The sequence below is a fragment of the Leucoraja erinacea genome, chromosome 5, assembly GCF_028641065.1.
Source record: "Leucoraja erinacea ecotype New England chromosome 5, Leri_hhj_1, whole genome shotgun sequence".
Taxonomy (NCBI): domain Eukaryota; kingdom Metazoa; phylum Chordata; class Chondrichthyes; order Rajiformes; family Rajidae; genus Leucoraja; species Leucoraja erinaceus.
In genome coordinates, this window is record NC_073381.1 from 9356355 (window position 1) to 9370877 (window position 14523).

Sequence of the window (14523 nt, forward strand, 5' to 3'; positions counted from 1 at the left end):
ACTAATGAAGTTAATTAAATCAATGAATTTTGCACAGGTGCAGGAGGCAGCTCTGATGCAGTTATAGTCTGGTGTAGTAGAGAAAGAGTTGGGGGATGGTTTGGAACTGTTTGACGTAACCAATAAAAATACAGTCAGAGCCAGTGCGTCTAAAAAGTAAAAGACGCCAAGGTATTCATTTGCCAATACTTTGTACTCTAAAACTCTAGTCCTTTACCTGGAGTGCCTTGTTGTGCTGCTGCTGCTGCAGCATTGTTCCTGTACCATATAATGATAAAATTGAATCCTTGGACAGTGGTTTCTTAGAGTCTTCTGATTTTGTGGTTGGTTCAATGAACAGATCAAGATCTCCTGCTGCTACAGATAAGGTTGATCCTGTTGGTTTCGTAGAAGTAGGCTGTGAAGAAAAGGTCAAAAATAGTAAATGCAAACATCTGTAGATATTAATAATAATAATAATAATATCTTTTATTGTCATTGCACACGAGCGCAACGAGATTTGGTATGCAGCTTCCATCCGATGTCATAACATAAATAACTAATAACATTTAGATACCCCAAGAACATGGATTGTAAAAAGAACAGTGAAGTAGTCAAAACAGTTCAAACAGACTAAAGTGCAGATGTGTCTGTGCGACGTGACCATCCGAGGGAGACAGTCCAGGGGGGGGTGGGGGGCACTCAGCAGGGCCGGTTCAGAGCCGCTATAGCTCTGGGAATGAAGCTGTTCCTGAGTCTGGAGGTTCGGGCGTAGAAGGCCTTGTAACATCTGCCGGAGGGAAGTACTTCGAACCAGAGTGTGAGGAGTCTTTATGGATGCTGACGGCCTTCCTGAGGCACCGTGTGTGGCCGCTTCGACAGGGACAATCTAGGCCACTTCGACAGGGACAATCTAGAGACAGCCATCAAGGCTGTGCTACCTGCCGATCACCAACCCCTCACACTCACCCCCTACGACGTGTACGTGGCACTGAGTAGGACTAATGCACGTAAGGCTGCTGGCCCTGACGGCATCCCCGGGCGTGTGCTCAGTGCCTGTGCTGCGCAGCTGACAGACGTCTGGACTGACATCTTCAACCTGTCACTTGCCCAAGCAGTTGTCCCCACTTGCCTTAAAGCCACCTCCATCGTGCCAGTGCCAAAACACTCCACTGCGGCAAGCCTCAACGACTTCCGCCCAGTTGCACTTACCCCCATCATCACCAAGTGCTTCGAGAGGCTGGTCCTGGCACACCTCAAAAGCTGCCTACCCCCCACACTGGATCCCTATCAGTTTGCCTACCGCAAGAACAGGAGTACAGAGGATGCCATCTCAACGGCACTTCACTCCGCCCTCTCCCACCTTGACAACAGAGACACTTATGTAAGAATGCTGTTCATCGATTACAGCTCAGCATTCAACACCATTATTCCATCAAAACTGATCACCAAACTCGGTAACCTGGGCATCGACCCCTCCCTCTGCAACTGGATACTGGACTTTCTAACCAACAGACCCCAGTCTGTGAGGTTAGACAAGCACACCTCTTCAACCCTCACCCTGAACACCGGCGTTCCTCAGGGCTGTGTGCTGAGCCCCCTCCTCTACTCCCTCTTCACCTATGACTGCACACCTGTACATGGTACTAACACCATCATCAAGTATGCAGATGATACAACGGTGATTGGCCTCATCAGCAACAACGATGAGCTGGCCTACAGGGAGGAGGTCCAGATGGTGCGCTGACAACAACCTGGCCCTTAACTCCAAGAAGACCAAGGAGCTCATTGTAGACTTCAGGAAGTCCAGAGGTGGCACGCACACCCCCATCCACATTAACGGGACGGAGGTGGAACGTGTTTCTAGCTTCAGGTTCCTGGGAGTCAACATCTCCGATGACCTCTCTTCGACCCACAATACCTCTACTCTGATCAAGAAGGCTCATCAGCGTCTCTTCTTCCTGAGGAGACTGAAGAAGGTCCATCTGTCTCCTCAGATCCTGGTGAACTTCTACCGCTGCACCATCGAGAGCATCCTTCCCAACAGCATCACAGTATGGTATGGCAACTGCTCTGTCTCCGACCCGAAGGCACTGCAGAGGGTGGTGAAAATTGCCCAACGCATCACCGGTTCCACGCTCCCCTCCATTGAGTCTGTCCAAAGCAAGCGCTGTCTGCGGAGGGCGCTCAGCATCGCCAAGGACTGCTCTCACCCCAACCATGGACTGTTTACCCTCCTACCATCCGGGAGGCGCTACAGGTCTCTCCGTTGCCGAACCAGCAGGTCGAGGAACAGCTTCTTTCCGGCGGCTGTCACTCTACTAAACAACGTACCTCGGTGACTGCGTATCCCCACCCCCCACCACCCCCCCCCCCCCCCCCCCCCCCCCCCCCCCCGGACACTTATTATTTATTTTTTATTCAAATCGTTTGCTATGTCGCTCTTCAAGGGAGATGCTAAATGCATTTCGTTGTCTCTGTACTGTACACTGACAATGACAATTAAAATTGAATCTGAATCTGAATCTGAATCTGAGATGCCCTCCAAGGCTGGTAGCTGTGTCCCAATAATCTTCTGCACTCTGTGGACGACGCGCTGAAGAGCTCTCCTCTCCGCCTCCGTGCAGCTGAGATGCCATACGTTAATATGCTCTCTGTGGTGCAGCGGTAGAAGGTTGTCAGCAGCTGTTGGGGCAGACCAGTCTTTTTTAATGTCCTCAGGAAGAAAAGTCGTTGCTGTGCCTTCTTGACCAGTGCAGCGGTGATGGTGGACCATGTGGGGTCCTCTGGAATGTGAGTGCCCAGAAACTTAAAGCTGGACACTCTCTCCACACTGACCCCGTAGATGGAGATTGGGGCGTATTCTCCCTTAAGCTTATCGTAATGCTCTCAATTAGCACATGTTTTCCAGGATTCAACTCAGGATTTTGAGGAACATTCCAAACTGTGTAAATAAGGCCATTGTAAAAAAAATTAAACTTCCACCTGGAGAGGAGATACAAATTCAATAATGTGTGCCATGCCATAGGAACACATCTCCGCTTAGATGGCGGGATAAAGGGAAAATGGGGTTGTGTTACAGGGATTTGTAAAACAGAGTTTTCTAAAAATACAAGCAATTCATAACATGAATACTGTATGCAGATTTTTGTCACCATATGTGACTGGGGACGTGACTGCATTGGAGAACGTGCAGAGAAGATTAAACAGGATATTGCCTGAGATGGGGGCATCAGCTAATAGCGGAGGCTGGATTTGTTTTCCTTGGTGTGGATTAAGATGTACAGAATTATGAGGGTCATGAATAGTAAACCAATGAGAGACTTTTCCCATTGGCATAGTTATTGCATGTGTAATGTAGAACATATCTATCAGAAATAAACTTGAAAACATTGTTTCCATAACAAAACACCATAGATTGACTGTCGTTTAAGAAAGTACTGCACATGTTGGAAAAATCGAAGGAAGACAAAAATACTGGATAAACTCAGCGGGTGAGGTAGCATCTATGGAGCGAAGGAATAGGTGACGTTTCGGGGCGAGACCCTTCTTCAGACTGATATGGGGGTGGGGGTGGGGGCGGGAAGAAGAAAGGAAGAGGCAGAGACAGTGGGCCGTGGGAGAGCTGGGAAGGGGAGGGGAAAGAGGGAGAAAGCAAGGACTACCTGAAATTGGAGACGTCAATGTTCATACCGCTGGGGTGTAAACTACCTGAGCAAAATATGAGGTGCTGGTCCTCCAATTTGCGGTGGGACTCACTCTGGCCATGGAGGCCCAGGACAGAAAGATCAGATTCGGAATGGGAGGGGGAGTTAAATTGCTGAGCCACCGGGAGATCAGATTGGTTATTGCGAACTGAGAAGAGGTGTTGGGCGATGCGATCGCCAAGCCTACGCTTGGTCTCACCGATGTAGAGCAGCTGACACCTAGAGTAGCAGATGCAATAGATGAGGTTGGAGGAGGTGCAGGTGAACCTCTGCCGCACCGCTCCCTCCGTAAGCCCTTCGTCAATTCATCCCTTCCCACCCAAACCACCCCATCCCGTGGTACTTTCCCTTGCCACTGCAGGAAATGCTACACTTGTCTCTTTACCTCCCCCCTTGACTCCATCCAAGGACCTAAGCAGTCTTTCCAGGTGCGGCAGAGGTTCACCTGCACCTCCTCCAACCTCATCTAAGAAAACTAAGAAAAAATTCTCATGTAAGAAAACAGTAACGTAATGGCAGTCAAAACTCTGGATTATTGATTCAGAGACAAGTTCAAATCCAACCGTGGTAGCTGGGGAATTTAAATTCAAGTAATAAAGTAAATCTGGAGATTTAAAAAAAAAAAATGGTCTCACTAACAATAATATTGGACTGTCATAAAAATCAAACTAGTAATTGCTAGTAACTGATGTCCCTCAGGGAAGGAAATCTGCTATCAAAATTGTGTGCTGTGCGTGCAACTGCAGACCTACAAATGTGGCTGATCCTGAACTCACTCATAAGTTCAGGTGCAATTATGAATAGCCAATAAAATCTGATGTAGCTAATATTATTCTCATCCAATGGTCAAATAAATTAAAGACATTTGCAGTTCAATTTCTGAAATGGACTTGAAATTTAAGTGCAACCACAATGATGCAAGATAATCTTATTTCTTCAGCTACAAATGAATACGATAATTTTTGACAGATTTCTGATCATTTTTGATGCATTTATTCTCCTGAGGCCACTGATGATCAGCTGCCGATTTAGGTATGGCAGGGGAGACAAGGAGTTACAAGGAACAGCTTAAAGGGATTTGCAGTTGACAGCATGAAAGCAATCAAATTCACAAAAACATACTGAAACACAATACTAAAATAATGGCAATGGTTTCTCATTGGTAAGCAGATGTTAGAAAGGACTTAATCGCAAGTGCAGAGGCAAAACATTTTGTACTTTTGGAGGCATAATGATTTATATAAAACCACTGTAACAACTCCTATAGAAAAAAAAGGATACTCTTCAATGGATTCAGAGTAATTACTTTCAGAAATGAAAGCTGATCCTGCTGTGTGCAGCTGCTCATTAAAATGGCTTCCAAGTTTCAGCTTGACTGGCATTATTCTTTACAATGCACACAGATATTCGGTTCTATTTAGGGATCAGAATTTTCCATCAACATATTGTTGCTATTATCTGATGAGCAAAAGCAGCAATAGACAATAGGTGCAGGAGTAGGCCATTCGGCCCTTCGAACCAGCACCACCATTCACTGTGATCATGGTTGATCATCCACAACCAGTTCCTGCCTTCTCCCTATATCCCCTATCTTTAAGAGCTCTATCTAGCTCTCTCTTGTAAGCATCCAGAGAATTTGTCTCCACTGCCTTCTGAGGCAGAGAATTTCACAGGTTCACAACCCCATCAGTGTGAAAAGGTTTTCCTCATCTGCGTTCTAAATGGCTTACCCCTTATTCTTAAACTATGGCCCCTGGTTCTGGACTTCCCCAACATCGGGAACATGTTTCCTGCCTCTAGCGTGTCCAAACCCTTAATAATCTTATATGTTTCAATAAGATTCCCCCTCATCCTTCTAAATTCCAGAGTATACAAGTCCAGCCGCTCCATTCTATCGACATATGACAGACCTGCCATCCCAGGAATTAACCTTGTAAACCTACGCTGCACTCCCTCAATAGCAAGTATGTCCTTCCGTAAATTTGTAGACCAAAACTGCACACAATACTTCAGGTGTGGTCTCACTCGGACCCTGTACAACTGCAGAAAGATCTCTTTGCTCCCATACTCAACTCCTCTTGTTTTGAAGGCCAACATGCCATTCGCTTTCTTCACTGCCTGCTGTACCTGCATGCTTGCTTTCAGTGACTGATGAACAAGGACCCCCTGATCTCGTTGTCATGTTGTTCTGTGCGGACCAACTGGCTGGAGTTTTTACAGACATTTTCAATCTCTCACTGCTGAGGTCTGAGGTTCCCACCTGTTTTAAAAGGGCATCAATAATACAGGTGCCCAAGAAGAGCAAGGTGACGTGCATCAATGACTATCGACCAGGGGCACTAATGTCTGTGGTGATTAAGTGCTTTGAGAGATTGATTATGGCGCATATCAATTCCAACCTCGACAAGAACCTTGACCCACTGCAGTTCGCTTACCACCACAATAGATCAACGGTGGAAGCGATCTCACTGGCTCTCCACTCCGCTCTGGACCACTTGGGACAACAAAAACTCATATTTCGGGCTGTTATTCATTGACTCCAGCTTGGCGTTTAATACCATCATCCCCTCCAAGCTGGTTACCAAGCTCACAGATCTGGGTCTCTGCGCATCCCACTGCAATTGGATCCTTGACTTCCTAATCCACAGACCAGTCTGTCTGTATTGGTGAAAATGTGTCCTCCTCGATAACAATCAGCAGGGGAGCACCTCAAGGCTGTGTGCTCAGCCCCCTGCTGTCCTCACTCTATACTCATGACTGCATAGCCGGACGAGTCAGAGTATAGAAGTGAGATCGACCGATTGACGAAATGGTGCCAGCACAACAACCTGGCTCTCAACATCAGCAAAAACAAGGAACTGATTGTAGACTTTGGAAGGGGTAGGATAGGGACCCCACAATCCCGTTTATATGGTGGAAAGGATCAAGCACTTCAAATTCCTGGCCGTGCATATTTCCAAAGATCTTTCCTGGTCCCAGCACACTGATGCAATCATAAAGAAAGTACATCAGCGTCTCTACTTCCTGAAACGATTACAAAGAGTCGGTATGTAAAGGAGGACTCTCTCGAACCTCTACAGGTGCACCGTGGAGAGCATACTGACTGGTTGCATCGTGGCTTGGTTCAGCAACTTGAATGTCCAGGAACGGAAAAGAACGCAGAAATTTGTGACCACTGCCCAGTCCATCATCGGCTCTGACCTCCCCACCATCGAAAGGATTTATCACAGTCGCTGTCTCAAAAACGCTGCCAGCATCATCAAGGACCCACACCATCCTGGCCACACACTCATCTCTCCATTGCCATCAGGTAGAAGGTACAGTGGCCTGAATTCTGGTAAATTCAGGTTCAATAACAGCTTCTTCCCCTGGGACACATGACAATAAACTCTCTTGACTTAAACACCATTCAGATAATCTGCCTTCCTGTTTTTGCCACCAAAGTGGATAGCCTCACATTTATCCACATTAAACTGCATGTGCCATGCATTTGCCCACTCACCCAACCTGTCCAAGTCACCCTGCATCCTCATAGCATCCTTCTCACGCTGCCACCCAGCTTTGTGTCATCTGCAAATTTGCTAATGTTATTTTTAACCTCTTAATCTAAATCATTAATGTATATTGTAAGTAGCTGTGGTCCCAGCACCGAGCCTTGCGGTACCCCACCAGTCACTGCCTGCCATTCTGAAAAGGACCCATTAATCCCTACTCTTTGTTTCCTGTCTGCCAACCAAATTTCTATCGATGTCAGTACCCTACCCCCATTCTAATTTTGCCCACTAATCTCTTATGTGGGACCCTATCAAATGCATTCCGAAAGTCCAGGCACCTAACATTCACTGGCTCTCCCTTGTCCATTTTCCTAGTAACATCCCCAAAAAATTCTAGAAGATTAATCAAGTATGATTTCCCCTTCGTAATTGCATGCTGACTCGGACCAATCCTGTTACTGCCATCCAAATATGCTACTATTTCATCTTTTATAATGGACCCGCATCTTCCCCACCACCGATGTCAGGCTAACTGGTCTATAATTGCTGTTTTCTCTCTCTCTCTTCTTAAAAAGTGGGATAACATTAGCTACCCTCCAATCCACAGGAATTGATCCTGAATCTATAGAACATTGGAAAATGGTCACCAATGCGTCCACGATTTCAGAGCCACTTCCTTAAGTACCCTGGGGTGCAGACCATCAGGCCCTGGGGATTTATCAGCCTTCAGTCCCATTAGTCTACCCAACACCATTTCCTGCCTAATGTGGATTTCCTTCAGTTCCTCCGTCACCCTAGATCCTCTGGCCACTAGTACACCTAAAGAAAATTTTACTATCCTCCTTTATATTCTTGACTAGCTTACCTTCGTACCTCATCTTTTCTCCCCGTATTGCCTTTTTAGTTATCTTCTGTTGCTCTTTAAAAGTTTCCCCAATCATCTTTGCTGTTATACCTTTTCTTTGTTATTTTTATACTCTCCCTGACTTCCCTTGTCAGCCACGGTCACCCCTTACTCCCCTGGGAACCTTCCTCTTTGGAATGAACTGATCCTGCACCTTCTGTATTATTCCCAGAAATACCTGCCATTGTTGTTCCACTGTCATACCTGCTAGGGTATCTTTCCAGTCAACTTTGGCAACAACTCATTTTTTGTGGAGCAGAATTAGGCCATTCGTCCCATCAAGTCTACTCCGCCATTCATTCATGGCTGATCTATCTCTCCCTCCTAACCCCATTCTCCTGCCTTCTCCCGATAACCCCTGCCACCCGTACTAATCAAGAATCTATCTATCTCTCCCTTAAACATATCCATTGACTTGGCCTTCTGTGGCAAAGAATTCCAGATTCATCACCCACTGACTAAAGAAATTCCTCATCATCTCCTTCCTAAAGGAACGTCCTTTAATTCTGAAATTATAACCGCTAGTCTTCGACTCTCCCACTAGTGGAAACAACTTCCACCCTATCCAAGCACTAACCCCTGCAGAACTCCGCTAGTCACTGGGAACCAACCTGAAAAAGCCCCTTTTATTGCCACTCTTTGCCTTCTGCCTTCTAGCCAACCTGCTGTCCATGCAAGTATCTGCCCTTTGTTTAGCTTAGAGATACAGTGCGGATGTCAGCCCTCTGGGTCCGTGCTGACCAGTGATCCTCGCACATTAACACAATCCTACACACACTAGGGACAATTTACATGCCAGTGAGAGGCCAAACATGAAACTGGAGGAACAGCTGCTCGTATTCCACTATGGTAGCTTACAATCCTATGCTATGAACACAGAATTCTCTAATTTAGATAACTACAACCAGCCCCCTCTCCCTTCTCTTCCCCCCCCACCCACCCCATTCTCTTTGTCCCACCTGGACTCCCACTTATGTTTACCTTCCCACCCACATTCCTTTCTCTAATTTTACAATTAGCAGCTCTACATTCCTTTTGTCTCGTACCTTCTGTTTTTTAATCTTTGGCCTTTATTCACCCATCTGCCTATCAAAAGCCCTCTTACCTGTATCAACCTACTACCTGGCAGACTTTGCCCTGCCACCTTCTTTCATCTGGCTATCTTTTTTCTTCTCTCCGACCCCCCCCCCCCCCCCCCCCCCCCCCAGACAATTAGCCTAAAGAAGGCCCGACCCAAATCATCATCTATCCATGTTCCCCAGAGACGAGTTACACCAGCACCCTTTTTCCAAATTAAAATTACACTAACAGAACAATACAAAACCATCACACATAAGCCAGGGAAACAAATAACACTCAAAGGTTACTTACCTGATGCAACTGTGCATCCGACGTTGGAAGAGGATTAGAAACCATAGGGCCAAAAATATCAAGGTCATCATTCAAGGTTATATTTGAAGTGGTACTGCCATTGGAAATAGGAGCTTCTATGGGTGTATCTTGATTGGAGAAATGCAGAAAGTTTATGTTCACAAAGATAGACTGTGCAAATTACATTTTAGAAAGCAAATTGAAGAATACTTTAATAATTGGTTGTGCTAATCTTTCTATTAGTATTTATCATATGAATATAAACATAGCTTGCCCAGGAGGTATATTTTTAATAATGGCTGTTACATAACAAACTATAAACTATCAATTTATCAGTAGTCAAATTATAAAAAGTGAATTAATTGTGGAAAATCCAACTCCATTACAACCAGCTAACTGGACCCAAAATACTACAAGTTTGTTTTAGTTTAGTTTTGGGATACAGCATGGAAACAGGCCCGTTGGCCCACCAAGTCTGTGCCGACCAGCAATCACTTGTACTCTAGTTCTATCCTACACACCAGGGACAATTTATAGAAGCCAATTAACTTTTAAACCTGCACATCTTTGGAATGTTGGAGGAAACCAGAGCATCCAGAGAAAACCCACCTGGTCGGTCACAGGCAGAACGTACAAACTCTGTACGGACAGCACCTGTAGTCAGGATTGAACCTAGGTCTCTGGTGAGGTAAGGCAGCAACTCTACTGCTATGCACTGTGCAGCCCTCAAATGTTCATCACAAGTGAACAAGAACATTTGCTAGCGACTAATATCCCACTATAGGAGTTTACCTCAAATTACACTATTTTCAGATGAAGTTAACATCGTATCAAAAGATGCATCATTATCTGATTTTTTTGGGTACCAAAGAATGTGAATATAAAATATCTAAAAATATGAATACAAATGTTTGGATGCATAACAGCAATCATCACTTGGACACAAGAACATTTAGTTGCCAGACTTCTCAATCATGAACCACTCTTATGCTAGAACAAGACTATAAATGCCATGAGAGTATGAGATTCAGCAAAAGATTTTAATCAAAACAGTCAGAAATATTTGTAACCCAGGGATTTAATAACTTCTTGAATTTCTATTATTTTTTTAGATCCTTAAAGGAGCAAGGTGTCTGGGGCGGTGGGAGAAACGAGAGAAGGTGGGTATTACTTAAAATCAGGGAATTCAATGTTCGTACCCTTGTGATGAGGACCTGGAAGGGCTGCTATGGTCCCCGGATGGATGTGAGAGCGAAGGTGTACTAATAATATTTATTTTATTCTTTGTGATGGGTGTCAACTCTAAATTAATTTAAAATATTTTGGTCATCAAACTGTATAATGATTACCAATATCAATTTTGTCTATTGATGCCAAATGCAAAAGTAAAAAAGTGTATTGGATACGGGGCAAGTTGTTGATTATAATGAAATATCATATACAGGTGCACAACCTTTTATCCGAAAGCCTTGGGACCAGACACTTTTCGTAATTCAGAATTTGTCGGTCTTCGGAATGGAAATTTTTTAGCGTAGATTTTAATGGCTGGCTCAGTGGTAGAGTGCTCGGCTCATATCCGCAAGGTCACGAGTTTGCGCCTTGATCCCGGCAGTTACTCGGTCGCGAGTTTGAGTCTTCAATGTCGTTTTTTCTTGCAGAATAAATGTCTGTATGAAATGCAATGTGTTGAATGAATTCCTCAATTTGTAAATGTGACCGCAGCATTGAATCACCTCTCGCACTCATGTCACCCTAGCGGGGCTACATGCCCTTAGGCGGCCTAGCTCGGGGATTCTTGAATCCCCGAGCTAGGTCGCGAGTTTGCGCCTCGATCCTATCAGTTACTCGGTCGCGAGTTTGAGTCTTCAATGTAGTTTTTTTCTTGCAGAATAAATGTTTGTATGAAATGCAGTGTAGGAGAGGTGTACTGACTGTGTGGGCAGAACTTTGGAAGTGATTGCCCAGCAGCCTAAAAAGCCGCCGTGTCTCCCTGTCCCTGGGATAGCAGGGGGCGATCTAACAGCACAATACCCCCCTCCCCCTCCAACATCAGAGGAATCCGCTCCCCGATGGGCCGCTACGGCGACAAGTGGCAGTTTGCCCACAGCCCGAGCTGCGCCTCCTCATCCGCCACCCCAAGACTTACCTTGCACACCATCGGGTTCTGCCCCTACGTGTTCCTCTGGAGTTGGAGCGGGGCTGGGCTGGAGTTGCTGCTGGCTGTGGGTCTCTGGGATCTCCGTGCTTGCAGTGGGCCTGGGGGGTTGCTGTCCCGTTGGTCCTGACGTCTCCGGCCACCCCCATGGACAGGAGCTGAGACTGGGAACTGTACCGCCCTTGCCCCCTCCCTCTGCAACTGCAAACAACCCCACTCTCCTGCAAGGGCGGTACAGTTCCCGGAGGATGGCAGGTGGCCGGAGACGTCAGGACCAACAGGAACCCGCTCCCCGATGGGCCCCTACGACGCCCCGAGCTGCGCCCCGTCATCCGCAACCCAGGTTCCTAAGTAGTTGGAGCGGGGCTGGGTTGGGCTGCTGTTGGCTGTGGGTCTCTGGGTTCTCCATGCTTGCGGTGGGCCTGGTGCTCGACGTCCAATTGGTCCTGACGTCTCCGGTGACTCGCACCGATCTGCTGCCATCGCCGACGAGAAGACAGTACAAAGCCCCCGCGCCGGTGCAATGAGCGGGGAGCTGGAGAGGGGAGGGAATGGGTCACACACATGGCCGGGAAGCAGAGGGGCGTAGATGGGGGTGGTGACAGATGGGGCCAACAATGAGTGGAGAAAGACAGAAACACCGACGTGCAAAGGAGACCTACAACAGTGCATGATCTCTCTCCCGTGGCAGGTGACTGTCGCTGGGAAACTGAAGGGAGCGACAATCTGCTGCTGCCTCCCTGCTGAGTTAAAGAGTTCCCACGGTAGACGATACATAGGCAGCCTAGCTCGGGGATTCTTGAATCCACCGAATAAATAATAAAAATCCGCTCCCCGATGGGCCGCTACGCCGACAAGTGGCAGTTCGCCCACAGCCCGAGCTGCGCCACCCCAAGAACACGACGGCCCTTGCACACCATCAGCTTCTGCCCATACGGGGAGCGTGTTCCTCTGGAGTTGGAGCGGGGCTGGGCTGGAGTTGCTGATCTGGGATGTCCGTGCTTGCAGTGGGCCTGGGGGTCGGTGTCCCGATGAGGGGGCACAGCTCGGGGAACGTCTTCTGGTGGTCCTGACGTCTCCGGCCAGTTTGCAGTTTTCCTCTGGAGTTGGAACGGGGCTGGGCTGCTGCTGGCTGTGGGTCTCTGGGATCTCGGACAGGCAGCAGCATATTGTCAATTATTAACCCTCCCGCGCAATATACCCTCACCTTTTATTTTATGAATGGGGATTTAGTTCCCCTTTCTTCGAGGACCGACCGAACGGAGGTTCCGCTGTCACCTCTGCGGGCCGCCCTCGGTGAACGTTTTCAAGGACCTTTCTTCAAGGACCGAAAATGATTTTGCTATTCGGAGGTTTTCGTTATTTGGATCGTCGGATAAAAGGTTGTGCACCTGTACCACTATCTAAATGTACTATTTAAATGATGTATTTCTCCTCCTCTGGCATATTGTCATGTTTCTTTAGATAGTTCAGTTTTCACCGTTCCCTTTAAAAATCGCCATCAAATCTTGTGCAATGTTATTCAAACATCAGGATTGAGGATTTATGATTAGATATTGAGCAACAACATGAGCTGAAGGGCCTTCTCCTGTACTATACTGTTCTATGTTCTAATGTGTGGGTTCGCAGCTTTGTTGCTATGATAGGCTGATGACAATTTTGTCACACTCTTTCATCCATTTTGAATTTCTCTTTCTTTGGGACATCAGGAAGTTTTTTTCCCACATCTTATGATTCATCGAATGATATTTGGAGGCTAGAGCTCATGATTCAATGTGCAGTTAAAAACAGATTTCTATAGCAATACCAGGGTCCTAGAAAATGAGTGTGTGCGCATGTGCTGTGTGTGTGTATGCGTGCGCCTGCTTGTGGGGGGGGGGGGGCTTGGGCGGATGGGGAAAGATGTGAAGAGGCCTGTGGGAACAAACACCAAACATCAGCTGAACCAAATGACCTCCTACAGTGATTTTCTCTGCAATTCTTTCCAAAGTCCACAAAACGTGGTGGAAAACTGTGGATATCTACAGGACACAGACATACACATAAAGAATAAAAATAAATTATGTTAACATATTTTGGCACCGAGGGTAATATGTATATTTGTAGAAACAAAGAACTGCTGGTTTACAAAAAAGGATACAAAGTACTGGAGTAACTCAGAGGGTCAGGGAGCATTTCTGGAGTACATGGATAGCAGTCTGATCAGTCTGGAGAAGAGTCCCAACCCAAAATGTCACCTATCCACGTTCTGCTGCATGACCTGCTGGTTTACTCCAGTACTTAGTGTCCTTAATTGTATATTAATTTGGTAGGAAGAATTAGAAGACAATTCAAGCTGAATTTTTTTACAATGGGTGTAAGGGGAAAGATACCGAGAAGGAAGAAATGGGCCTCAATAGTAACCTAGCCTTTCAAATGTAGTGACAATTTTACAAACTCTCACTGTTCTCACTTGCATTTTATTACATTCCACAATAAGTGGCATAAAATCACATTCAACAGAAGCTTTTTAATTCATATCGAACACAAAGTATGTTTAACAGGATGCAACTTGCAGTTTCATGCTCTGTTTTTAGATAGGACTTCAATATTGTTCCTAATTGCAAGAACAGAATGGTTAATAATTTGGAGCAAGTCACTGCCCTGGTGCCCTCTAGCTGTTGACACACAAACTTCAAGGCAGCATTAGATGAGGTGGTGAGAATTAGATACAAGAAATTATCAACAAAAATGAAAGCATAAAAATGAAAAAAAAACGTGTTGTACAAACCTTTACTTACTCTCTCGGAAACATTATCCTCCTACCCATCCCTCACCTTGATTCAACTCTGCCTCCTTCTCCCTAATATCCTCAGTTTTAAACTTGCAATTCCTAAATTAAACTGTCAGCTATCCCTTAGTAGCAGAATCTTA

General features: G+C 46.1%; 1 protein-coding gene across 1 annotated transcript in view; it reads right to left on the minus strand.

Moving 5' to 3' along the window:
* The window catches only part of LOC129696922 (stromal membrane-associated protein 1-like), a 70266-nt gene that overhangs the window by 12263 nt on the left and 43480 nt on the right, over positions 1-14523 (minus strand). The window contains 3 exon segments of the mRNA XM_055635032.1: positions 218-233; positions 236-397; positions 9456-9583. Of these exon segments, the coding sequence (XP_055491007.1) occupies positions 218-233; positions 236-397; positions 9456-9583 (306 nt within the window).